Source organism: Neopsephotus bourkii, unplaced genomic scaffold, assembly GCF_033783945.1.
Source record: "Neopsephotus bourkii isolate Nb327-2 ecotype Australia unplaced genomic scaffold, CSIRO-AGI_Nbou_v1 NB_1574, whole genome shotgun sequence".
In the NCBI taxonomy this organism is placed as follows: Eukaryota; Metazoa; Chordata; class Aves; order Psittaciformes; family Psittacidae; genus Neopsephotus; species Neopsephotus bourkii.
In genome coordinates this window covers 5,310,306-5,336,242 of record NW_026902050.1, presented here as the reverse complement: position 1 = coordinate 5,336,242, position 25,937 = coordinate 5,310,306, and the positions used below count along the sequence as shown (strand labels likewise).

The following is a 25,937-nucleotide window of genomic DNA, read 5'->3' as shown; positions in this document are numbered from 1 at the left end:
CTCTATTCATGGAGTCTTAAATTCATGATTGTGTAGGCAATGAAAGAGCCACTGAAAAGCAGAAGTAGCAAACATTTATCAGAAGAATGGCTGGTATATGGATATACTGCTAGCATTTAGTACACTTTGATACACATATGACAGTTTATGAATTCATGAATCAGGCTTAGGACAAGGTAGTGGGATTTTTTTTTTTTGCTTTGGGGAATGAGAGGAGCAAGAAGGGAAATTAGAAGAAGGGTCAGAAACAGAGCCATTTATTTATTTTAACTTGTCTCATCATTATAGGTAGGGATATGTAGGATTTAATTTCAGTGTTTATTGTTAATATTTGATTAACCAAAAATAAGTCTGAAATCAAACACTTCACAGGTTAACCAAGTATTAGAATATAGTTTTTAAATGTTATTTTGTGGCACACCGTTTTTCTTTTATTTTTACCATGATTGATTATTGCTAAAAAGAGTGGAATTTTGATTTGTGTGTTGCAACATCGTGTGGTAAGGAAATTACATACGGAAGTCAAGTCTCACCTCCTTCAATTCCTGTTCTGCTTGGGGTAATTTTACACTTATCTCTTTGATAGCAGCTTTCCTTTCCTTAAGACTTTCTGAAACAGTCATCAGAGCCTCCTTTGCCTGATTTAACTGAGACACAGCAGTATTATGACGGGTAAGATATATCTCAAGTTCTGACTGGGCAACATCCCTCTTTGAACGGGCTTCATTCACTGTTTTCATAAACTCCATAAGCTCCTCCTCTTTGCTCTGCAAAAATGGACAATGTTACAACTAAAACCAGATGACTGTGGGATTTCTTACATCAATCAAACTGTATGAAACAAAGAGAGGAAATGGGTGTGTTCTTTTACAAGCTCTTCTGTCAGCAGAAAACAGTTATGCTATCTAGAAGAACAAGTATTTCTTAATTTATTAATATATTATGTATGCAAATTAAATAAGACATTTCTCTTAAAGAACACCAGGGAATTGTCATGGAACATTTCAATACAAAATTCGTATAATTTCCTCTATTTAAAGTTGGAAGGAGCCCTACACATTGTGCTAAATTACAGATCAAATGGGAAAAAATTCTTCAGAGGGTGGTGAGGCCCTGGCACAAGTTGCCCAGAGAAGCTCTGGCTGCCCCATCCCTGGAAGTGTTCAACGTCAGGCTGGATGGGGCTTGGAGCAACTTGCTCTAGTAGAAGGTGTCCCTGCCCATGGCAGGGAGTTGGAACCAGATGATCTTTAAGGTCCCTTCCAACCCAGAACATTGTATGATTCCATGAAACTGTGTTTTCAACTACAGAAAACAATCCTCGAAATTTGCAGGATAAATTTCTAGCCTTCAGGTGCTATGTGATTGAACAGCTACTATCAACAATAATAACCAGGCGTTACAGTAGCTGTCCATTAATTCAAAGACAGATCACAGCTTTTTGAGAGGCTCAGAACAAAACAATTTAAAAATCAGTTCATTTATTTAATTAACACATTGGTTTAAACATTTCTGATGGCAGAAAAATAAAGTGTGTTCAAGTTATGGAAGTGCAGAATTATTTAACATGCATACACAAATAACATACTTGATGACACATGATCCCTATGGAAAGCAGAGAAACTTAATGAGAATGACATAGCTCTTGATTATAAATTAAAAATAAATTTCCCAGTTAGGCTCCACTGAACTAACACGTGAAACAGCACATTTGTCATGTAAAAAAGCATTTTACAACTATCTTGTGATCATTTCATTCGTGTAAAAGCTATACATCAGTTAAGACAGCAAGTGCACTAAATCAAAGCAGTTCAAACCTCTTTTTCTGTCTGAAGTCCTTGTGTTTCTTGCTTAAGGCTGTCTATAACCTGCTTGAGTATTAATTCTTCTTCCTCTTTTCTCTTTTCAAGAAGCTCTTTCTTAGACATTGTTTCACTGATAGATTTTTCACTATCGGCAGGTACTTTTTTTAATTCTGCCACCTGTGCAAGGAAAGACATCCAGAGACAGAAGCCATAGCAGTGAAAGAATGCACTTTAAGAAAAGCTTTACACATAAGAACTGAAGTCACAGAATCACAGTAGGACTTAATCCCTAAATATTGATCCAAATTGATCTCTTGATCCAAAGAGCAATTTAAGATCTGTAACAGCTGGCAACAACCAACTTGGTGAAACATACCCGTTAAATTAACTAAATTAACTAGGAAAGCAGGAAACAAAGGAAGTTTTGGAAAAGTAGTTACTCTGAGAATACGCAAATTTCTGTAATCTGAGCAACCACAACAGAAAGATGCTTTGGAGCCATGAGACCTCCCAGCTAAGCCAAGAAGCCATAGAAACCTTTTGACTTCAGGCAGATTAACAGCCTGGTACCACTGGACCCCATCTCCCGCAGATGTGCAATTAGGAATGCCTTAAGGGAGAATAATGCATTACTTCAGTGTTGCAAACAAGATCACTAGCTGATTTAAATGACAAGGTATCTGACTGAAAAAGATAAGTAAATGAAAACATATTTTTCCATCTTCTTTGTTATACAAAATGCAATTGGTGTCCTCTGGTATTTTATCTCAGCTACAAAAAACTTTCTCATCTAGAGCAGCCAATTACATTTCTTTAGGCAAATCAAGCTCCAGTTCACGCTACCTTTTCTTTGTCCTTCTGAATTTGCTTCTCCAATTTTTTAGTCTTGCTCTTGGCATGTTTTAGATTTTCCCTTACTTTAACATCCTGCAAATCCCACCGAGTAAATTCTTCCTTTTTTTTCTCTATGAACATTGTTATTTTATCGCGTTTTCTGAAGGGGAAAAATAAAAAGAAAGAATCATCTATTCCATAACCTATAAAAATGTCAGTTGAGCTTGGCTTAGTAAGCAAGCATATAGAATTTAAACCAGTTACTCAATTTTTGTAAAAAACAATATACTTAATATATTCACACTATTTTCCCAAAGGAAGTCGTGCTTCATCAGAAAAAGATTAACTAACAATGGAATATTAAATCCATTTTCAGAAATTTTATTTTTTCCTTGGTAAAAGTTATAATTCACCTCTCACAAATAACTTACCACAGTCTTAGAGGATGAGAAGATCAATATTGCAGTTGGACTGGAAATTAGGACCCAGACAAATCAATTTTAGGGAAACACAATTGATGCATGAAAGATTCATAAGGAAACCAGATAAAAATACCCAACATCCATGGGCCTAAACACTACGGTGGTATATCTAAAAAGCTAAACCAATATTTCATTGCTTTTGCAGTCAATATATAACAGTATTTACTTTAAAAATCCATTCAAATATCAGACTTTTTTTATTGTATTACCCAGTTTTCTGCAAGAAAAGCAAGCCTACGAAACCTGCAAACCAATGAGATTTTTTTATTTACTTATTTTTGTGCAAGAGATCATTTAATCCATGCCATGGAATGTTTAGATATACAATAAGGGACTGTTCATCAGATAACTGAAATTTTTGGTGGAAGAATTAGCAAAAACACAGCTGTGCTTTGAGTTTGATCACCTTCCCATACAGCTACCATATATTTCTGCTTTCTCCTGTGTTCTGACCCCTGCAATAAAACTGACACACCTTTTCCTGAAAATCCTGCAAACTCTTACCACCACATATGCAAAATGTGTAAACCACAGTATTCTCGTCTTACAAATCTATACCTAAAGTACTTACTTTTCAAGTTCTTTCAAGCTTTTAGTCTTGGTTTTCATTTCATCTCCAAGTTTCTTGCTTTTCTCATTAATTTCTTTCGTTTCTTCATTATTTTTTTCTTTCTGCATTTCCATATCATTTATTCGTTTCTTTAGGTCATGACTAGGGAAAAAGCAAACAAAATATCCAACTGCAAAACCCAAACTTCCACTTTTTTTCCATAAAGCTGACATTAATAATGAATATATATTTCCAACCTTACATGTAAACAAAGTGATATGTAAGGAACTAAACCTTAATGTAACTCAGTAACCTTGCCAATTTAATACAAACCATCAAGGAAATCTAACTATTTAGACACTTCAAATTAAAACAGTCCTTAACTGATCGACTTTCTTGATTCAAGTATAAAGCTGAAAGAGATTAATTTGCAGACTACTTTACTTTGTTAAAAAAGCCGGCAAGCATTCCTTTTTTAGTGGTGGTGTTTTGTAAAGATTTTTGTGAAAATGATGTCTACTTTAAATTTTTTAACTTCAAAATTTGAAACAAAAATCACCAGCCACATGCTATTCAACTAATTCTGAAGGACTGATATATCTGTTAAGAAATACAAAATACTTCTACTTAGAGATAAGGAGGCAGAGTTTAAGACCACCGCTACCACAGTAAAGCCGAATCAAAACTTTAGGGAATTACTTACATGTAGTATTGACAGATCCGATTCTTTTCTTTAAACATTCTGTTTTCCAAACAAAGAAATTCGATGGCTTTATTCTTGTCTGCTTCCAAGGCATCCTTTTGTTTTTCCACCATTTTAACTCTGTTTAACTAGACAAAACAAAGAGTCAGAGCGGACTTTACTGCTAATACTACAGAAGAACAAACCCTGAGGAGAAAAATTCGACAGTCTTTGTAGCACATGTCCTCTGGAGATGTGGTTCAACAACTGTGCAAGACAGTTTAACACTCGAAGTTTTCTGAAATCACAGATCACAACTTCCACAGCAGAGACTGTCCTTTTAGAGCAATTCAGACAGGAATTTAAAACTAACAAAAAGATCCTACAGATGCCAGAAACAGCTCTGGCAAGCCAAGAAAAACACAGGTGAGAGAGAGAAGTTACATATAGAAAACAACATATATGGAGTGTCTATATTTCAATCTTCTGGGTAGCCCCTTTTAAGTTAATTTCTGCACTTAAAAGCTCTGTTTTTCCTTCCCAGCCTTTAAAAAAAATTGTCTGCAACATACTAGGATTTACCAAGGGCACAGCAAGCAACAAGAACTTTAATATTATTTAGCATTTTTAGAACTGAATGCATAAATAAAATGTTCCGGAAGCAAGTTCTACATAGCTCAAGTCACAACTGATGTTTTATGCCTTCTCATACAGCTGTGTGCAACAACTCAACACTGCTCTGCCTCCCTCTTCCTCTCTTCTTATCTTAGCATATGGAAAGGTTTCCTGATACCTTCTCCTATTTGCTATTCAGTAATAGGAATCAGGCAGAAAAAAACCTCTATCTTGATATATTCAGATAATGACAATCTCTCTATTAAGTCTGAGCAGGGTTTAATGCGTGTAGATTATGATCAAAGAACGTTCAAGCAGGTAAACTCCTGTGTTCCAAGCAAACCCCCAAACATAAAACAAACAAATGAAAACAAACAATAATCAAAACACAATTTTGAGCCTCACCTTTTCCCCTCTCTGTTCATTTAAATTCTCTATTCTGCAACACAGAACTTGGATTGGTTCTTTTAGTCGTGCAGATCCTATTAAGTCTTCTAAATATTCAAGCATGCCTTCATCATGTTCAGTCTGGCCTTTCGGTTTCATCATGGCGATTTGTTCAACTTCCCCCTTGGAAAAAAGAAGTTTGATTTTTCTTCCCACCCACCCCTTTTGCTTTGCTTTTTTTTTCCTGGGGGCAGAGATAGTATTCTAAAAAAACACACACATTTTTGGAATGCAGGTATGTGTCCATATCCTAGCATTATAAAAAAAAGAACAAAATAATGCAGTAGTCAAAACTGACTGTTCAGAGTAGCAATATATTCAGGAAAACAAAGATCAAAATTAATGGAAATTTCCTCCAAGGAGTGCATGGTGGTGATGTGTATCTCTTCTAAAGCCAACATTCAGATGTAAACATTGCTTCATTTCTCTAAAGATTCAAAAAAGCATTTCCCCAGCCTTAAAAAAAGAAGAGAATAAAGCATGCCCTCTAAAGTCACGTAACACCCAACAGTCTTAAAGCATCTTAATGAAGATTAACATTGCTGAGAGGTTCTCTTTAGGAAACAGAAGGTCCACAAAATCATGTCTTATGGATGAACTGGACTTGCAGTTCATATAACCAAGACTTCCTTGTTGGAAAAAGGACATTCTTTCAGTATTAGGCTTCCTTAGTTTAATTTTCTTTTATGTATAATATTAACTTTAAATTATTAAGGCAAATAGTAACATTTTTTTTTCTAAATGAGAATTTTTCTAAATAACAATTAGGCAAGATTAAACCAAGACAATGACAAAGAGTGTTTATGTTATTAGCCAACAACAAAAAACCCATTATCAATATTTTATGCTTAAGACAGAGTAGCACTACATGTTTCAAAATACAGATTTTGTAAATTACAGTCGTATATCAAGACTATGAAACTGAATATATACATATTAAAATTGTACCCGATGCAAGAGTAGGTACTGTAGAAATTAAGGAATATAGAGTAAAAACTATTTACCCTTCAAACACCTAGATGCTTAAGTACATGACAAAAGACAACTTATTCATAAAACAAATAGCGCAGAGTACCAGTATTGGCCATTAAAGACATGAAATAAAATGGATTAAAGTTCTTAATTTAGTTTTATAACTGACAAGATAAGAATTATATGCCAGTATCCGACCTATGTATGTAAAAAAAGCCTAAGTCTATATCCACAGAGTGAAAATATTCATTGGCTTTATTCATTTCTCATTTTTCATTGTTGGCTGCTTGCTGAAGTTGAGGTGACAGCCAAGTCTCTATAAAAGTATGGATAAGGAAGAACTTCTCAAGAACATATAGAAGGAGGGATAATTAATGAGATCTCTGGAGAACCAGAAAGTCACAAAAGTCCAAGGGCAGGATTTCTATGCAACCATTGCAAATCGGACCTGTAACTAGCTAAGAAAGATGAGGGTAAGGTCCCCCTAAACGTTAGCGAAGGCAGTTGCTAGAAATTTTTGCCAAAGGGATTTTGTTCCACATTCTCAGTGCACAATGACACCTAGTGGCCCTACGTTTTTCTTCCAATTAGCAAATACCGTTCAGCTGAGCAGAAGAGAAAAAGTTGAGTTTTGCAGATTTTTCAAAGTAGAACCTAGTAATTTATTAAGACAGGTCTTCTTGCACATAATTCCTTTGTTAGAGTAAAACAAGGAGGCTGGTTTTGTTTGGGTTTCTTTTTTCCCTTTTTTTTTAAATTATATTTTAGAAGTTAAATGCATCTAAGCTGCTATTTTCTGTTAATTACTGTTCCTAAAAAGTGTCAGCAGCTCTGACAAGACAAAACCCCAACCCTAGACAAAAAAAAACCCCAACCCTAAACAACCCAGCTCTATTGCTTACATATCTCAAAAAGCCAATTAGTTTTCTAACAACTGCAGTTGTATTATGTACAATACCCATTGCGCATTTGCTCTCTTGCCATGAAAGTACGACTTTCCCAAAAGCCACATGCCAGCAAGATACTGCTTCTGGGTAGGAAACTATGTAACCTCCTAAATTTCCGTGGATTTAACAGAAAGTCTCTGTTTTATTTATTCCTGCATTAAAGCCTTTCCTCTGTTTACATCTAAGAAATAAAACAATCATAGAAAATACATTTAATTCATGTGGTGAGCATCAAGTTTAAGAACTTCCTACACTGCACATCTACCCCTTAAGTTAGGTGCTGCTGTAAAACACAAAACTGCCTTGGATTTAACAAGACCACAGGAATTATAGACAAGCGAGGAATGCAAGTCAACTTTTTTTTTTACTATCTACCTAAGTATTATTAACCATTGTTTAAGTCATAACCATCTAAGAAAGATGATTATGTAGCTGTGCAATACATTGACTGATATAGTATACAATTACTGAAATTTAATCGAATTGTATCTAGCTCTATAACCTCATAAATTAAGAAATCAGGGGTTTGGTTATCTGATTGTCTGTTTACATGGTAAATAAATATCTCATTATCTGACCAGGAATTACTAGTGACTGCAGTTTAGGCCACGCCTTAAATAACGTTTTGAAAAGTTGAAGTGAATCGAGTACTGTTAAGATAATTCACATGAATTGAACTTGTCAGGCTGGCAATTGGCAGTTTAATATTCCTCTAATTCACTGTAGGCAAGCAATTTTAGAATTTTATATTCTTATGTGAAGAGATGTAGACAGACTACCTACTTAAATTCTTGTATTCTTTTCTTATCAAGGGTAAAAGTGAAAATATTTAGCAACTACAAGTAATAATTGAATAATAGGAATATTAAATATGATTTAATATTTATATCATTTACTAAGTCAATATATTAAAAAATCTGTTTAGCCCATCCCTATATTTAACATGAAAAGAAACAAAAAAGTTTCCAGCTACTTTAATTGATAAAGGAGACCAAAAAAGGTTGTACCTTCTCTCAAGTAATCATGACAATGATTAACAGGGGGAGAAGGGTGAGAAATAATCGCATTTTAAGCCTGCATTCTGTTAGAAGTTGATAGTCAGCATAACAGTTCCTTTAACATTTTAGCAGTGCTCATTACTTGACCCACTATTTGAATTATGTTAAAAAAAAAAAACAACAAAAAAAACCCCAACACAAGCCCCAACAACACAACCTTGCCCGTTTACCTAGCGAAAGATCTTTCGAAATACAGACAGCCCTTCTGAAAGTGAAACTGAGAAGGCAGCAGGCAGACATTTGTTGAAAAGAGAGTATGCTTGGGCATGCTTAATATGGCTGTCACACCTAAATTTAAAAAGTCTTGGAATGGACGACCAGGAAATCTCTTTAATTATTGCCCTCAGTTATCTTCCTGTACTTCACAGGCATGAAATCATGAGGGGGTACTAATGTGCAAAAATACAACAAAAAAGAAATCCTCTGTTCAGCTGAGGACAATCAAAATGGATGTGAACATTAAGGCACTGGTGACACTGGCAGACAGCTAACAAAGAACAAAACATCCACACAAGTAATCACTGTATGAAAACGTAACAAATACCCATTGAGTATTTTGGGAAGGCTCTACGTTCATGGCAAGAACTCTAAATGGAATTATAAACCCCGTTTCAGTTTCTGTATTGTGTATGAAGTCTTCTGCGTCAGACTGAAGCTATCATAGGCTGCTGGCATGTCACTGTAACAGAGGTAGTCAACTCAAATACTGTATAATGAACAGCCATCTAAATAACAGTTTCTACAGAATGCCTCAGCTTAATTACCAGAAAACAATAATTACAACATTTGAATAGAGAACACAGGTTTATATGTGGAGAAATTTCTAAGCAATAAAGTTAGCTTAAATAATGAGAAACCTTACTTGACTGTAGGCCACACAGTTATAAAAACAAGGGCAAGTGCCAGTCTCCTTTGAAAGCCATTTCCTCAAGTGAAAAGTATAAAGAGTAACTTACGGAACTTGAAAGCAAGAGATTCTGCCTTCCTTTTCATAGCTGGAAATTATTTCAGTGCCATAATGTTCAAAATACTTTCTAAAATTGAATTTCTATTCTGCATAAGAGCAAAAAACTTTAAAGTAAATTGTAAAAGCTGTCAAAAACTAGCGTAGGACTTGTTCATCATAAAATTAACCATGTGAAATCAACACCTCAGTTGAGGAGACCAAGGGTCAGCAAAGCACTGGGTAAACCAGCAGCACACAACACGCAGTCCAGGAGCACCTGAACTTGCTAGGCCCACTGCGCTCAACCCCAAAGGGATGCCGCAGAGGGATGTCCAGAAAGATGCCTGATGAACTGACAGAAGCGGTGACATCACCAGCTCCTTTTATCACTGTCTTAATGTTATGAGGCTGCCAAGTCAAGGGTCCCTGTACTCCAAGTTCTGTGCATTCCAGTAACACCTGCATCCTTGGAGTATTTAGGAATGCTGTAGATTTAATGCGAGACACTTATTATTGCAGAATTAATCAAATTTCAATCTCTATTGCATGCATGCTCTTCTGCACATGTTGGAACAAAACCCATATTAGAACTAGCACATCTCCTGCAATGCAGGCAGCTTACTTAAATAGAATCATAGACTCATAAAACAGGGTTGGAAAGGACCTTAAGATCATCTAGTTCCAACCCCCCTGCCATGGGCAGTGACACCTCACACTAAACCATGTCACCCAAGGCTCTGTTCAACCCAGCCTTGGACACCAGCACGGATGGAGGATTCACAACTTCATTGGGCAACCCATTCCAGTGCCTTACCACCCTCACAGTAAAGAATTTCCTCCTTATAGCCAATCTAAACTCTCTTGTTTCCGTCACCCCTTGTCCTATCACTACAATCCCTAAACTGCTGCCCTCCAGAGGAAACTTGTGACAGGCAAGAATTTCACCTGTTGTGTAGGCCTAAATAAGGTAGCAAAATAAAGCCCCTGAACTATTACCTCATTTCTACAAACTACTATTTTCTCTAAAATTACACCTTTGTTTCTTTAAACAGTTGATCCTCTCACAACATAAAGCTTTTATTCTGACTTTATCCAGTATTTTCTGGCATATAAAGATTTGCATTTTAAACAAGGTTATCAAACCGCTCGATAAAGGAAAATTTTGACCTACCCATTAAGCTGCCTTTCTGCAACTTTTAATCTTGAAACAGACACTACTTTACACTTCTGCATGTAACTCCTGTTTGTTGCTCTTGATAGACAGTAGCATTATGTTCCAGCAATCTCCCCTTACATATAATACAGGGTCTGTGGACTGAAGCACTAATTTCAAAAGTAGGAACTCTGAACAGCATAACTTGCTAATCCCAATACTGACATTACGCAGCCTCAACCAGTGATAAACTCTAGCCATTGGCAATTCATCCTGTGTACAGTATTAGTTCAGTCTGTGATAGTGCTGGCACTCAAATTGCAGTTTCAGAATACAGCCATCAGATTCCATGTTAAAATTCTTGTATGAAACAAGACAGGGCTAGCAAAAAACTTTTGACATCAAAAGATCACTGACGGCAACCTTCAAACTCTTCATAAAGAAACAATCAATACTTTTTTTTCTGTTTGAAAAAACTTGCCTGCATTATGAGTAGCTGTTTCTGGAGAACCTATAGACAAAAATGTTTGCTTACCAATACCTGTTCTCCTTTTCTCACCCCTGAAAATTACGGAAAAAAAAACTATTAAAGAGAGTGTCTTCCAATACAATGAATTTCATCAACTAAACTGTTAATACACTTGCAGATCTACTTCATTAGCATTCCACAGAATTATTATGGCAGTGAGTTGGTAAAAATACATTTTCCAGGATTTCGGGTTGTCACTTCATTTCTGGTGACTTAATCTGAAGCTTTAAAATAAAAAAAAAGTTGCTGAAAACCAGATTAAGAAAATCCTCTACTACCTAACAAACCAGAGTAACTTCTGAGTGTTAAAACCCACACATCAACAATGCTTCAGATGCACAGTAAAGAACAGGCACATTAAAACATAAGATTGTAACAAAGGAATTTTGTAGCTTGGAATCCAGTAGATGGAAATGTGCTGTGCCTGAGGCAGGGAGGGAAGAATACTGGTACTTTAGGTGGGTTGTGAAGAGAATTTTCTGTTGCAGCTGTTGTGTTTTAGTTTTTGGAGGCGATTTGTTAGTGGAACTCTTCAACACTAGCCAAATTAAAGAGTGGAGTAATTTAGCATCTAACTGAAGTGAAAATTCCATTGTTGCCATGAGGAAGAGTTTTAGAGAAAATATTGCCCAAGAGATGCAATACTATATATACAGGGAAGAACTTCCATGTCTTTACATGTGGCTGAGAAACTTAGTGAGGCAATACCTTGCAGAGTAGGACAACTTATTTATCTTAGTTTCCCCACTTCAACTATTGCAAGTAGAACAGAAGACAGCATTTCAGACCCTTTGTGGAACTTCAGGGTGCTTTATCAAACAAATCCAAGCTTAAAAAAATCACACCTTTTAAAAAATCTGACAGACCCTTTATACGAGCTTTTCTTTTTGTTTACATTTTTCCCCACCTTTGAGGTGCTGGCAGCAGGAAAGGCAATTTATTTCCAGTTGAACAAAGGAAGCTATTGCAAATAGGGTGCATCTCCTGTAATAGCATGGGTATTCTCCTCTCATAAGAAGTTTTAGCATTTGGATTTACCCTCTCACACCTAGATGTCAAATCTACCTAGCTGTGGTTCTGCATCAATACCAGGATGATAGCTTCATCACATGATTCTTTTGCTACCAGCAGTTCGAGTAATGAAAAACATAGAACAAGCCTAGCTACTACAACCTGTCTAAATTCTCATTCCTGCCTCGGAACGTAAGTGTGTCAGTACTTTGAGAGAAATCTTTGGCTGGGGTTCTGGCTAAATTTTTTTTTTTTTTGTTCAAGAACAAACTACCATAACATTTCAGATATGACAACTGTGGCTATAATATTTGGTATTTTTAAGGCAAACACAGCTTATTTTAAAAATCAGAACAGTATTTTAATAGTTTCACTGTAACTCCAGTATACATTTGGTAACATTTGTTTTTAAGGCTTTCTAAGCTCCCATTAAAGGAAGTTTCATTACTGAATCCAAAATCTTTGGGTGACAGATGGGTTTCCTGTAATCTCAAGCACAGCACCCGTTACAGCACAATTACAATAATCTTGTAACTTCTTAACGCTATCAATGTTTATATTCAGTCTACTTACTGAATTAACTGATTAGTTTGCAACTTTATATTACATAATTTCATTTTAAAAAGGCAATATGCAAACATAGACAACAGAACACCATTTAACTTTGTCAAGCATCAAAAGACTAAGGGTCTTGCGATGTTTGTGACTGTTATTATATATGCATGCATTAAAAGCAATTCAATGTAAGCATGTTAAATTTATTAAAATTGTTCAAGCATGAAGATTTGTTCCCCTCCTCCCGCCCAAAAAAAAAAGAAAAAAAAAAAGCGCTATTTGAGTGGTTATAAAAATTCACACCACACAACTCTGAAGGAATAGGGTTTTCCTTATAAGCAACAGGTGGTAAACAGAACTTGTCCTTTAAGCACTGAACTGAAGCAAACAGTTGAGTCACAGCCAGCATGTCCAGAATGCTGAAAAATCAGTACTTGCAGCTGTAATGGCCACCTCTAACGCAAAATTTTGTGGAGGATTACAGTAACCCTAGGCAAAATCTTAGTGTTTGTTCCACTGAAAAAAAATCAACCTTGATTAACCCAAATTATAACCCAATTTCAATTTTTAACTTTTTAATATAGAAGGCTAGACAGAAATGACCTGGCATTTCTCTTAATAACATAATAGTAAAGTTTAGAATTTTTAAACTTTTATGGAACACAGCTGTATTGCAATTCTTTCAAATGGTGAAGCGTTTCTCCCAGAGCAAGGGGAATGAGGACAACACATTTTGCAAGTATTTCACCAGCCAACTAGATGAGTCAAAAATACAGGGCACACAGTGATAGCTCTCACTTCTTAAGCATGAATACATTAAGGAATGGCAAAAACCAGTGCTAAATTTATGCATATTCTGCTTCCCTGTACAATAATTTCAACCTCACTTCATTTTAACAATGTGCCTATACTCCCCTCTTCATGTAAAGTTCTGACTGTGAATTCCGATTCTGCATACACAAAGCCATGGAAGCTTTGTACATAGGTAACCAATATTCCTGTAGCTTTCTGATTCATCTCCTGGTAATGTAACTACAATACAATTCTGTTCAGGTTTTAGTTGGGGTTTTTTTTTGTTTTGTTTTTTTTTTTGTGGTGGGCTTTGATGGTTTTTTTTCTCCCTTTCTTCTCCCCTCCCCCCAGTTCCATGCTATTGCCACTATCATTTAGTGCTTGCAGTCATATCTCATTCCTACCCTCCAATTTTACCAGATGGCAAATATACAGGAGGGGAAAAAAGTATCAAATACTCAACTTCATGCTCTGCTTTCCAAGAAAAGTGTTACAAGCTAGGTGGGAAATAAAGTCAAATAAGTATTAAGTTCACATACACAAATCTACAAGGCCACTACTGTCCAAAGATGAGGAAAAACTTAGAACTAGCCTGTTATACAACATTCAGTTCTTTGCACAAAACTACCATTCTGCATTCTGGAAATAATTTAAAAGTAGCCTTTGTCAAGCTGTTTGCACATCTGTCTAATTTTAGAAGCTTTAAGGACATTCTTGTGTTTAATACAAGAATACAAATGGATTGCCAATCTAGTGTCTCTTTGGAATCTAAGTCACTTATTGTCAAACTCAACCTACAATGTTTAAGATTATTGGTATGTTCTTATGAAGCCATTTAATATATCACTCTCAGTTACACATTGCCCCGCAGAAAAATGTTTTTCTTCACTTTCCAGGGTTCCCTTTTTTCTGAAGAAAACCTAATAATGTTTTGTTGCAATTTACAAAATAAAAATAATATGAATTGCCAACAGAAGTTTTCTGATACTGGAAGAGATTTCATATTGAAGCTGCACATAGACATACTAGCATATCTTGCACTGCTTAGTGTTCACTTCAGCATAAAGCGTAATATTTAAACAGTGAAATCAATACTGTACTCTACAAATCAGTGTGAGACTTCTATTTTTACATAATACTTTATTCAAAGAATCTGGTTTTACTTAATTATATTATCACACTTGCTTTAAGTCTTCTTACAACTTCAGTTTAGCTGTCCTTGACTTTTCTAGAACAAACCTCTCTTCACCACTGATGCTGGCAGCAGAGATATCCAATTATAATCCCAGTAGAGCTTTTCGTCTTGCGCTTCACTCGGCACATTAGCTCAAATGTTGGTGTGCCTCATTAGGAAAGCAGACCTCAACAATTGGGAGCTTCTGGCTTATCTCAAAGTGAGAAGAAAATCTGCTCTCCCTCATTTCCTCTCCAATACACTGGAAGAGCGACTCCTACATTATTTCCACAAAGCAGCAGGTGAAAAACTTGACTAAGCTTCCTTTCTGGCAACATAATCTTACCATAGGATAGGACTTACTACATTGCAAAATGCCATTCCTATAGGTTACAAAAATACATGCATATAAAAATCACTGTAGTTGTTCATACTTGCTTACAATTACATAAGAATATTTTAATTAAGCCTATCAAATACAGGTAAGTGAAGTACTACTGTAATTAGTACAAAAGTTACTTAAACCAGCTTCCATTTGTTTGAAAGAAAGTAGCTTTAAAGTAAATGGAAATCAACTGACAGAAGTCTGCTCCCATAATACTGTCTTTTCATGCAAATATAATTCAAAGCCTTGTGGCATTTATCATTTCTACAATATTGATTTACAAAGTCGCCATAAAACTCTACTTTCTCTTTAAAAAGACTATATCAGCTGTACTTCTCTTACCTTGAAAGACTGCAGAGGCCAGTTTCAGCAGGTGTTAATGGTTGCTGTCCACAGCCAGTTTGCTTTGCTCTCCAGACGAGCCTACACTGCTATATTCAAAACTGACATTCCTTCAAGTTCTCCCCATCTATTTCACAATTGCTTAGAAGCAAACTAGATAGGATAAAGAGGCTGAGATTTTTTTCTGGCTTCAAGATTAACCTACTTACCAAGTCACTACTGGGCAACAGCAAACATACTTACTTTTCAGAGTTTTGCCCAGCCTGGTCAGAGCACAGAACTCACACAAGTTTTCCATATATGTACACTGATGTTCCAAGCAAGTCTTTTGAGAAAAACCTGTCTTTTTATTTGTTGTTCCTTACATATACTGAAGTTGGTGAAGGTGTGGAAGACAAAAAACCAGCAGTGAAATGCCAGATTTCACCACAGTGCTTAGTGTAAGTGACAAGATGTGTTTTTTCCTGTTGCAGTTTCAGGCCGTGGCAAGCTGATTAAAAATGTTGTATATTCCTAAACTACTAAAAGCATATAACAAACTTATTAAAAACATACACTACGTAGAGTTAAAACTTCGGGATCACAAAAGTGACAAACTCCTTCTGTTAGATGTTGGCAATATCCCATTATAACCACAACGATTTTTAAACAAGATTCTTTTCAAATACCTGGTTCAGGCACAGAATTAGTAATACTTCTAATGCTACTCATTCTTACATGCTCTGTTCTTCCACAGGTGCTTTTTCTAATGTTACACACAGAAGTCATCCGTAGTTTGATTTTAATATTTTCAGTATAGCACCAGCAGAAATACTTGTATCAAGCTCTACCCAACCTTAAAAAAAAAAAAATCAGGTGGGCCTAAGCTTTAAAATTTTATTCTAAAAAGGCACCAAAATCTGCTATGTCAGAAAAAGACTGCAAAACAGGAGATAAGAGGGGAGAAGAAACAAAAAAAAAAATAAAGTAGTATTCTAAAAAGCAAATATTTTCCATTGAATAATGCTAAATATGCTAACATTTTGTTATTACATGTAACGGGTATGTCCTACAACTTTTTCTTCAGTACTAACTAGTGAATAGGCACATACTCAAAACCAGCATTTGATAACAATTTTTGCCCAGAAAATGGTATAGTACAAGTGAAATATTTTAATGACATCCTATTGGCATAGACAAAATCAAAGAGATTTATAATTTATTTTAACCTAGAAATCACTTGATATCAGATTAAACTTATCAGAGCCTATTTTAGTTTAGCTATAAGAAGAGTAAAAACTAAATAAACCAGTTACCTCCAATTTTAAATAACTTAATTTGAAAAAACATCACGGAGGAAAGGGCTATCCTTGTGATAGGAAAAGCCTTCTAACATGGTCTTATTTTCTTCTAACTACAGTTTTTAGTATTTGGATTTTTAAGTCTTACTGTCATTATGCAGAAAACATTGCTACATTTCCTAACTGAACAGAACTCAATTTCAAATCACCAAGTCAGTAGATTTCACCTTAAAAAGGCACCAAACCTTATGCGCAAAGAGAAAGGACCTTGCCTTCGTCAGAAAGACAGACAGAAAATCTCTGTACAGTTTCCTCTGTGCAGAGTCTAGTGAAATTAAAGAAAAAAAAAGAATAAAAAAACAGCAGTGGTGATCATTGCTTTATGGCTTAATATTTACTGGTTATACCTCTCCCATATTTTTTATTGTACAAGTGGAAGCATGAAGCTCAAGTTTCTAGGAAGAGGTATGCTCTCCTCATTGACAACTTCCTGGGAAATAATTAATGGGAGAAGAAAACAAATAACATCTAGGGGTGAAAATAAAGCTTAGCAATACTCCTTTCCCAAATGTTCCCTTCCCAGTGGTAAAATGGGATGCTCTCCAAGTTTTACACATCTCCTTACCATAATTTCTGCCTAGCTTCATCTTTGACTCTACATTCTCTCCCCTTCAGAAACTTGCCAAAATGGTATTTCAGAACAACTATATAGAAAAAGTGTATTTAGTACAGTTATTCTGTTGGAGGTACTTCTCATTCCATCTTGAAACAGAAAATACACCAATAAAGTGTTGGAGGTAATAATTAATTGGCATGGAGACTTCAAAACATATATCCTCTTTTTGTGGGTGTAACTGTAAAAAAGGACTGCACAAAAAGGCTCAAGGAAATGAAGCAAGCACAGCGACCTAGCTAGAATTTTATTTTTTTTTTCTTTTTTAAGAGGGGAACTGGAAGTTCCTTTTACAGAAACAGGCCAAAAATGAACTCTACTGAAAAATTTCAGACCTTGGGAGGCTCCCACTGCTCACTAATTTTCTAGGTTATGAACCTTCAGAGTAGATTTCTGACCTGTTAGTAGTGAAATAATTACAGGTAATCACAGATATAGTTACTCAACTGAATTAATATTTAAATACTTCCATTAAGTACTTTAACTCAATTTACATTTTAAGTAATTGTTTGTCACATAGCATTCTCCTTTGTTATTTAAAAATTAAATAAAAAATAAAATAAAAATAGCATGGCTCTCTTCAACCAGTTTTTTAAACAGCAAACAGATGTCAGCAAGCCTTACAACTTTAAGGTCAAACATGAATATAAATGATATTGACAAATTCTAAGATTATTTTCACAGTATGGATTGTAAACTGTAGCTTTTAAAACCATAGCTTGAGCTGCCTATAAACCTGCCATACTTAAGAGTCCTCTACAGTTGTTAAACAAGTGTAAACAATAAGTACACTTCATGTCTTTCTTCTTGCACTCAAATTTTTATGCACAGCTGATTTTTATACACATACTTCTCCAGTAAAACCATGTATATATGCAAGAGCCATAGATAACAGTACAATTATTAAGATTTAAATTAATATTGCTGCACTTTTGTCTACAGTATAAACAAGTTGCTGAATCTCTGCCACGCTTAAGCAGCACAATAATATTGGGGTTTAAGGTTTATTTTACTACACCAATATTTACGTGCTGCTAGGGCGGAACAAGTATGACAGCTCTTCTATTCATCCACATGTCAGGAACATAAATTTGTTAATAGAAAAATTTATATTAATATCTTCAACTGTTTCTCTTCCTTAAATTTCTAAAGCAGCAAATAATGATTCGCATCTTAATTAGAGCATGCAAACCATGATGTGCTGCTAGAGTACTTTAAGGCCTCAAGTGCAAGACTTAAAACCTAGATGGTATTTTTTACAACTATAACTGGAAAAACAGCTGTATTTAAGATTAGTTTTATTCATACACCAACCTGTAAAATTAAGAATCTGTTATGGTCCAGATCAATTCCATGGCTTCGAAGAAGAATACCAACATCTCTGAATGTCGTTTTCTTTCCATTTATGTGGTAGACTGAAGAATTATCTCTATAGGCAGTTCTAGATACACAAAATTTGCTGTTAGGAATGACTTCATAATCATCTCCTTCCTGTTGAGGAAAAACAAAAGCCAGAAAAACAATTACTGTATCACAGGTTTACCTCTTATTTCACAATTAAGCACAGAAATTTTATAATGCTAGGGTTTTAAGTCAATTGCACTCTCAGGTCTAGCAGAAATGGGAACTGTAAAAAAGAGCTGCAAATCTAAAAGAAAAAAAAAATTAAGAAAAAACTTTAAGAGGCAGACAAAAAAAAAAGCCCAAATAATTTAAATTGAATGGCTTTCATATTATGCTTTTCCCACCTCTAATACAAACCATTGCTCTGAAAATACTTAATTTATTCCCTTTACCACTGCTTCAAATCACAAAGGAAAAGGCCTGATACAAATTTAAGCTGGCTGTGCTATTCTATTCTCTAAATTTTAGATTAGGGAGTCTTGAATGACTTAACTGCTGTTTGCATTTTAAACTCCTCTTTTATGGTGCTAGGAAAAGGAATTACTTTTAGCTGAACAGTTCTAAACAGAAACTGTAAAAGATAAAAAAGTAAAACATTAAAGATGTGACAAATATGACATCATCAGCTTCAAAATAGGCTTGCCTACAAAGTAATTAAAATAAAACTGGTACTATAAAGCATGCTTCTTGCAAAGACTTAAACTGGCCTACCACTTTACCAGATTAACCCCCAAGAGCATAATCAAGTTGGTATCTAGCATATGGAGAAGTTTTTTAGATCATAAATTTAGCTTCTAGATATTAACAAAGTCCACTGGAAAAAAATTACATTTTTTGAATCTGATTATTATAAATACAAGCAAAAGTTAGGTGTGTATGTAGATCAAGTCAAAGAAAATTGTATCTGTCTTTTAAAACAGTTCCTTCAAAGGCTGTATCTATTGCAAATTTATCATCACAATTTTTGAAATTTCAATGTACATTTCCCACTATTTTGACTGATCCCAAACTCAACAGTTGATATTTCAGCTAGAATGTGTGCACAAAAATTAAATTTAAATAAACATAAATAAATTCCTTGCACTCTAATTGCAATAAATCAATATAAATGTCCACAAGTATTTACCAATACATTGAAGTTGCAAGTAAAATATTTTTTTTTAATTTGCCAACATTATATTTAATTCAAACAAAATATCAGGTTCAAAAAAAACTAGTGGTAGGATGTGAGGTCCATGAAAAATCTGTTTAAAAATTAAAAGTATATAAAGTGTAAATAAAAGTTTCAGATTCATTATATTTTTCTAAATTCAGATGAGCTAAACTAGTTTCTAATTGGTTTGAAAAGTTTTGCTTAAATAGGTTCTATTTCTTAATATATATGCTCACATTATAAACTTAAGAATATATAACATTTCCAAACATAAACTTATAAATTTGTAGGGGTCCTACTAATTTCAGAAATCAAGTATTATTTACTTGAGGTAACTGAGAGAACAACTCTGAAATTATTTTTAAATTATTATTACATATTTCTAAATAGTTATAAAAACACATGTACTAGATATTAGTCTTGCAGAAAATATTAAAAAAGTGCCTAATATTTTAAGAGCTGCACTACTCAAGAGAGAACTATTTTAAGCAAATGAACTTTGATTTCATGTTTTATATCCCAAAAGTAAGCTAATCATGCGATGAAGTTTTCCCTAACTCAAACTGAAATGACCAAATGCTAAAAACTTTCAAATCCTTAAAGGAAAAAAAAGTCTCCACTGTTCTGAACAGAAGCATACATACCTTGTCAATGATCTTTTGGAAGTGGATCTCCACAGAACAACTCTGGATATCTGTATGTTTGTCAGAATTATGGATCAGCACAGAGAGTTTTTTGGATCTGATTTTTTGTGCTCGATACCCAAACACAAAAAGCATCGAATCAATGATATTGGATTTTCCACTACCATTTGGCCCAATAATACATGAAAAACGCTGCATAATAAAAGGGAAAAAGTAATATTGAAAGGAAAATAAATCCTGGCCATTGTACATCACCCATTTAATTTCTGAACAGTTCAAAACACAATTATTCCTAGCACATGAAACTGCAGACTATTTGATAGCTTAGTTTTTACTGCCAAAGGTAAAGCAGCACAGCTTATTTAATACCCCCCCCCTCAGCTTTCTAAAATTTAACTTCTTAACTCAAAGCAATACTGCATTTAGCAAGCATGTTTGCAAGAAAAGTTTCATGATTAGCCACGTAAGTCTCTTGTGGGCATTAAAAAAATATTCTCAGTCTTCAAAACACACCCCTAAAAGTTCTCCAGTAAATGAAATAAATTCTGCTTTTTTAAGGCTTACTGACAAATTAAAATTGTACAGTATCACCAAGTTGCCCTTAACTGTCTTCTTTACTGTCCCATGATGAAAATTTAGGATATCACTATATAAGTAACTCTAAAATTTAAATATTTTTCAGGTATTTGAGGCAAGCTTACATGAAAATACAGAAAGGAATACTAGCACAGAGTGAAGTCTTACCTTCATTTGAAAAAATGCTTAAGGCAAAAGACAGATACCTTATGAAAAGGTCCCAAAGTTTGCTCCCCTGCATATGATTTGAAGTTCTGGTTTACAATATGAGTTATCATAAGACGAGGAGCGCCAGCTTCGTTGGTCACTACTGGAGGTGGGGGAGGAGGGATGCTACCCAAAATCTCTTCTAAACTTTGATTATCAACCACCTTGCTTGACACTGCTAAAAATCATCAAAAACAAACAGAAAGGAAGAAAAAAAAATACTGTAAGCTTTCAATGACTACGCACCTTTTAAAATGTTCAACTGAAAAAGCAAACAGTATTTCTATATGAACCAAACCTATACTTCTGCCTGTAACTACTAAAGTGAGCTAAACAGAATTAAAATTCTTCTTTCCATGAACTGAATCTTTTAAAAAAAGACACTTAAGATGTCCCATCGATGCACTAGTGGGTTTGTTCTTTCATTATGTAATTCTTATTCTAACACACTTTAATAGGCACTTTGCAATTACAATAGCTACAACCGTCACAATAAGCCTACAAATCTGAAACAGGCAAAGTCTTTCTAATTAATAAGTGCAAAGCCACACTTCAAGCATGCTCACAAGTTACTCTGCAAGATTTGGGGATCACTGCATAATGCTCTGAAAGCTGTAATGACAGCACAACTACTCTGCAAAGACAGGAAGTTTGTTACGAAAACAAACTAGCCCCCTGGACATCAGCTAGTTGTAAGCAAAGCAGCTTTTCAACAGTCACTAGCAACTTCTTCAAACGACAGTAGGTTTTGCCACCAACTTCAACATATCAATCTATTTGTCAAATACCTTGCTTTAATAATTGCACATCTGGTTACCTAAAAAGACACACAGTGCTGTTTTTTCCAGACATTTTCAGGAAAAACTCAATTCAGGAAACCCAAGAAAATACACTGCTTCATGAAAAAGAAAGTCAAATCATTTTAAGAGTTAAGTAAATAAACCTGACATTTATTCCATTCCAAGAAATCCCATACCATTGGCTGCATATAAATTTTAAAAATCCTGCTGTTGTACCATAAACTCAAGGACAATGTTACAGATCAGGAATATAAAATAGGCTTTATTAGGAGAAAGTCTCCAAATGGCTTTTGCACTTGTACTAAATCACTAGTCCAAACACTTTAACTCTTAGCAAGCCCTCTTTAGCAGTTTAAAAGCAGTTAAAACTTGCCAGGAGTCAAGGCTTTCAACATTCCTTTCTAAAAGAAAAGAGCAAATCCTATCTGGAAGAGTTGGCAGATTCAACTGAACCTTGTTTCTTAACAGGCACTATCATCAAGTTTACACATCATCAGAACCACAATATTCAAACCTACCTTGTGAAGGTACTTCGCCAAGCTTTCTGCTGGCTTCGTTTTCCACTTCCATGTCACTGGTGGACTCCTCTAAGGCATCTCTGCCTTTCCGATGGGCTGCTGTAGAGGGTTTGGTGCTCTTGCTTGGCATGATCTCTGTTGGCTGTTCCACTCCAAGCAAGCAGACTACTGAAGGGATCTATCTCCTTTGCTAACATAAATAAGAAAACCCCATGATCTAAGCATTGAATGACAATTCCCTAAGGAATATACCTACATGTTTGCCCAGATGTTGGACTAATTTAGGAACTAAAGACTAGATATCTTGAAGACAAAAATCCAAATTTGCAACAACAAAAAAAAAAATAAATGAAGATTTGCTTTATAATGATATACTTTAAGTTACATCACCCCTCCCAAAACAACACACCAACCCTAATCTATAGGAACAGCATCAATCTACCTACTAAAACATCATACAGCCGTGTTCCATGCTCAGAGAAAGCAACCGTGATGCTGGGGGCAAAAGAGTTAAAGACACATTTTCAAAATAAACTGAATAGCCATATACTCATACTCTCCTAGAAGCACTCTTCACACACGCATTTCAGACCTGACACACATTTTACTTTCAACAGTCCATGCTGGCTATGTATTTCTTATATATATCGACAGATAAACAAAAAGACCTGCATAATTATAACAAAGACTTGACCCAAACAGTTTAAATCAACACACTCATTTCACAAAATATAACACAATCACTACTGCTAGCAATTAACATTTAACAGAGAGCAAAACAAAGTACCTTAGTTTAGCTGTGATGTTAAAGTTAACTGATCAAGAACGAAATACTACAAAAGTTCATCAGCTGGCACTTAAGCACAGCTTCCAGAAAGTATAAATAGAAAGCAGCCGATGAGAAGACAGACGACTGTAAGAATGAAACTCTCTCCAAAGAGTTTAAATTGCAGCAAGTGGCGAAGTTAGTTCGCAGAAAAACAGACATGAGAAAGTTTACTTCTCACAAGATAAAAAACTGACGTGGTTAGAAAGTCATCTTACAATTGGTGCCAATCATTTGACGTTTTCAGACCTACCCCCAACCCACACTCTCATGAGAGTCCTTCATTTGGGACAATGGGGGAGGGGGGAATGAGAGAAAGAACTCATTTTAAGGCAATTTGAGTCTATGCCCCTGTTAAGAAGTGTTCCGCAATGGCTGTCTCGGACAATTACAGCCTCTCGAAGTACCAGATTTTTTTTTTTTCAAAACTGCTCCACTCCAACAGAATTGTGCAATATAGACCTATTTACCTTACCAACCCTTCCCCCCCGAGAATACTTCAGCAGAATGAACAAGCATAAGTGTTCGATCTCAGCTTTTAAATCGCAATAAATTAGCTGCCACATACTCTAACCAATTTAACAAATTCGTGCACAGCCCCTCCCCCGAGTCAGCTCAAAGGTGTTTGTTAAGGCATCTCTCGACCATCTCCTGCCAAGTGCCTTTTTTGTTACAGAGATAGTGAAAGAGAGTCAGAGACCGACAGAAAGGCTTCCTTATTAACAGTCGACTAAATTTAATACCGATAACCCATGTCTGCGAAAAGCTTTTGGGTTTTTTTTAGTCCATTCGTTAACTAAAGGAGTCCGACTGCAGGCTAACCGCGGTCTTTTTCAAGTTGCCACGGGCTTTCTTAAAATTTCTCTCTCATATTTCAAGCATAAAAGGAGCAGGCAGACCTATTTATAGAAGGGTCCCTGCTTTGTAAACAGATTAAAATCGGGCCTCACTCCTGCCGAAACGTACTCCTGTACGTCCCCCGTCCGAAATGGGACTCCGATTCACGGTCCCCCGAGGTCCATAAGGCCACAGGGGGAAACCCGGAGATCTCTCCCATGGGCTGCAGAAGACCCTCTCGTCCTCCCTCCTCAAACCCATCTACCGAAACCAGCCAGAACGGATACACCGGGCACCGCGCCCCGCCAACCCGGGGACCGACCGGCCACCGGGCAGCCCAAGCCCCTCGAGAGGGGAGCAACCCCCGCCCCACTGCCCGGGCCCGGAGAGAAGAGGTGCCGCCACTTTTCGCTCCCTCAGAGCGAGGAGAAAAGATGAAAAAATAAGACTCTGGGCAGACCCAGCCGCCCCCCTGCTCTCCCCCACAGCACCCCCTGCCCAGGGAAGCGCCCTGAGGACGTCTCCGCCGGCCTGCTTACAGCGGATGAAGCCCCCAACTCCACCTGCCCTCATGCGAACTGCCGACGCTCCTGCCCGAAGCCCTACGCGCAGAATATATCCCGCAGAGCTGATACCTTCGAGGGCTGGCGCCTCCCAGCCCCAGCGAGGCTGCAGGCTGTGGCAGCGCAGACGGCTCCAGCTCCTGCCACCGCTCGGCGACTTCCACACTCGAAAATGGCGCCCAAACGGCGAACTCGAACCGAAATTCGTTAGAAAAGCGCGGGGCATGCTGGGAAGGGAGGGGGCCGGCCTCCCGCGGGTTTGAAAGGAGGAAAAAAAGCCCCGCTCTCCCGCCATCTTGTTTTCCGTTACGGCGCGGATGGGCTGGGCGGGATGAGAAAGTAAAATAAACCCCCTTCGCTGCAGGGAGCGGCTCGTTTCTTGCGGGGAACAGCGCAGGGAGACTCACGGCCGAAGGTGACAACGGCCCTACGCACCCCACGTGGAAAGGGTTTAATTTTAGAAGTAGGTCAGTGGGCGGTGCCTGGTTGCTCGGCAACGGGCGGTGAGGTGGTGGGGCAGCGCGGCGGCGTGGCGGTGCTGTTACTGAGATAAATAAGTTTTAAAAAGTTAACTAATAATAAAGAAATAGTTGAAAATTATGGGGACGCGGCGGGTTCAAAGCTTTATGAATTAACGGGCGCGCTGACAACACCCAGCCCTGTCACCTGGTCGGGAAGGGCCCGTGAGGTGGCGGTGGGAAGCGGTGGAAGAGAAGTCTCGCGGGAAGTAGCCATAGAGACGGAGCCGCTTGGCTGCGGGGGGAGCGGGTAGCCGCCGCCTTGGACTGGGCGCTCCTGTGGCGTCGCGGGACGGAGAGGAAGGCGGGATTAGCGCGAAAGCCGCTGGGGCTTGGGAGCCGGCTGCTGCCTCAGCGGTCCTCGCCGCTCTGTGCTCTCCCTCTCGCTGCCGGCGCAGGTAAAGACGGGTTGGGGGAGCGGCGGTGGGCTCCCTCCCACTGCCGTAGGGGGAGGCTAGCGGGCGGCAGGTCTGACTCACTGCCGCAGTGGGCGAGAGGGTCCGGAGCCGTGACCCTCTGCTCGGCGTGGGAAGAGGGCTGGGCTGGGTAGAGAGGAGAGGTTGCTCTGGCTGGCGAGGTAGGGGCGGGGGAGTCCCGACCCCTGACTCCGGGCGGCCCTGAGGGAACGGACACTGGTTCTCCCATGAAGAAAGCGCGGG

The 25,937-nt window shown here is 37.1% G+C and overlaps 1 protein-coding gene across 2 annotated transcripts in view; it reads right to left on the bottom strand.

Moving 5' to 3' along the window:
• Positions 1-25,480, bottom strand: part of SMC4 (structural maintenance of chromosomes 4) — a 38,548-nt gene extending 13,068 nt beyond the window's left edge. The window contains exons 1-11 of one of the 2 annotated variants that reach the window (XM_061371650.1): positions 24,833-25,480; positions 22,535-22,724; positions 21,216-21,394; positions 20,434-20,625; positions 18,547-18,723; positions 5,374-5,538; positions 4,375-4,502; positions 3,693-3,833; positions 2,649-2,799; positions 1,818-1,982; positions 534-767 (exon numbers count right to left, since the gene is read on the bottom strand). In XM_061371650.1, the coding sequence (XP_061227634.1) occupies positions 534-767; positions 1,818-1,982; positions 2,649-2,799; positions 3,693-3,833; positions 4,375-4,502; positions 5,374-5,538; positions 18,547-18,723; positions 20,434-20,625; positions 21,216-21,394; positions 22,535-22,664 (1,662 nt within the window). In that variant the 5' untranslated portion in view covers positions 22,665-22,724; positions 24,833-25,480. Of the gene's footprint in view, positions 1-533; positions 768-1,817; positions 1,983-2,648; positions 2,800-3,692; positions 3,834-4,374; positions 4,503-5,373; positions 5,539-18,546; positions 18,724-20,433; positions 20,626-21,215; positions 21,395-22,534; positions 22,725-23,321; positions 23,562-24,832 lie in introns of those variants that run through there. The other variant, XM_061371651.1, reaches the window with a different exon arrangement.
• Positions 25,481-25,937: the final 457 nt, after the last annotated feature.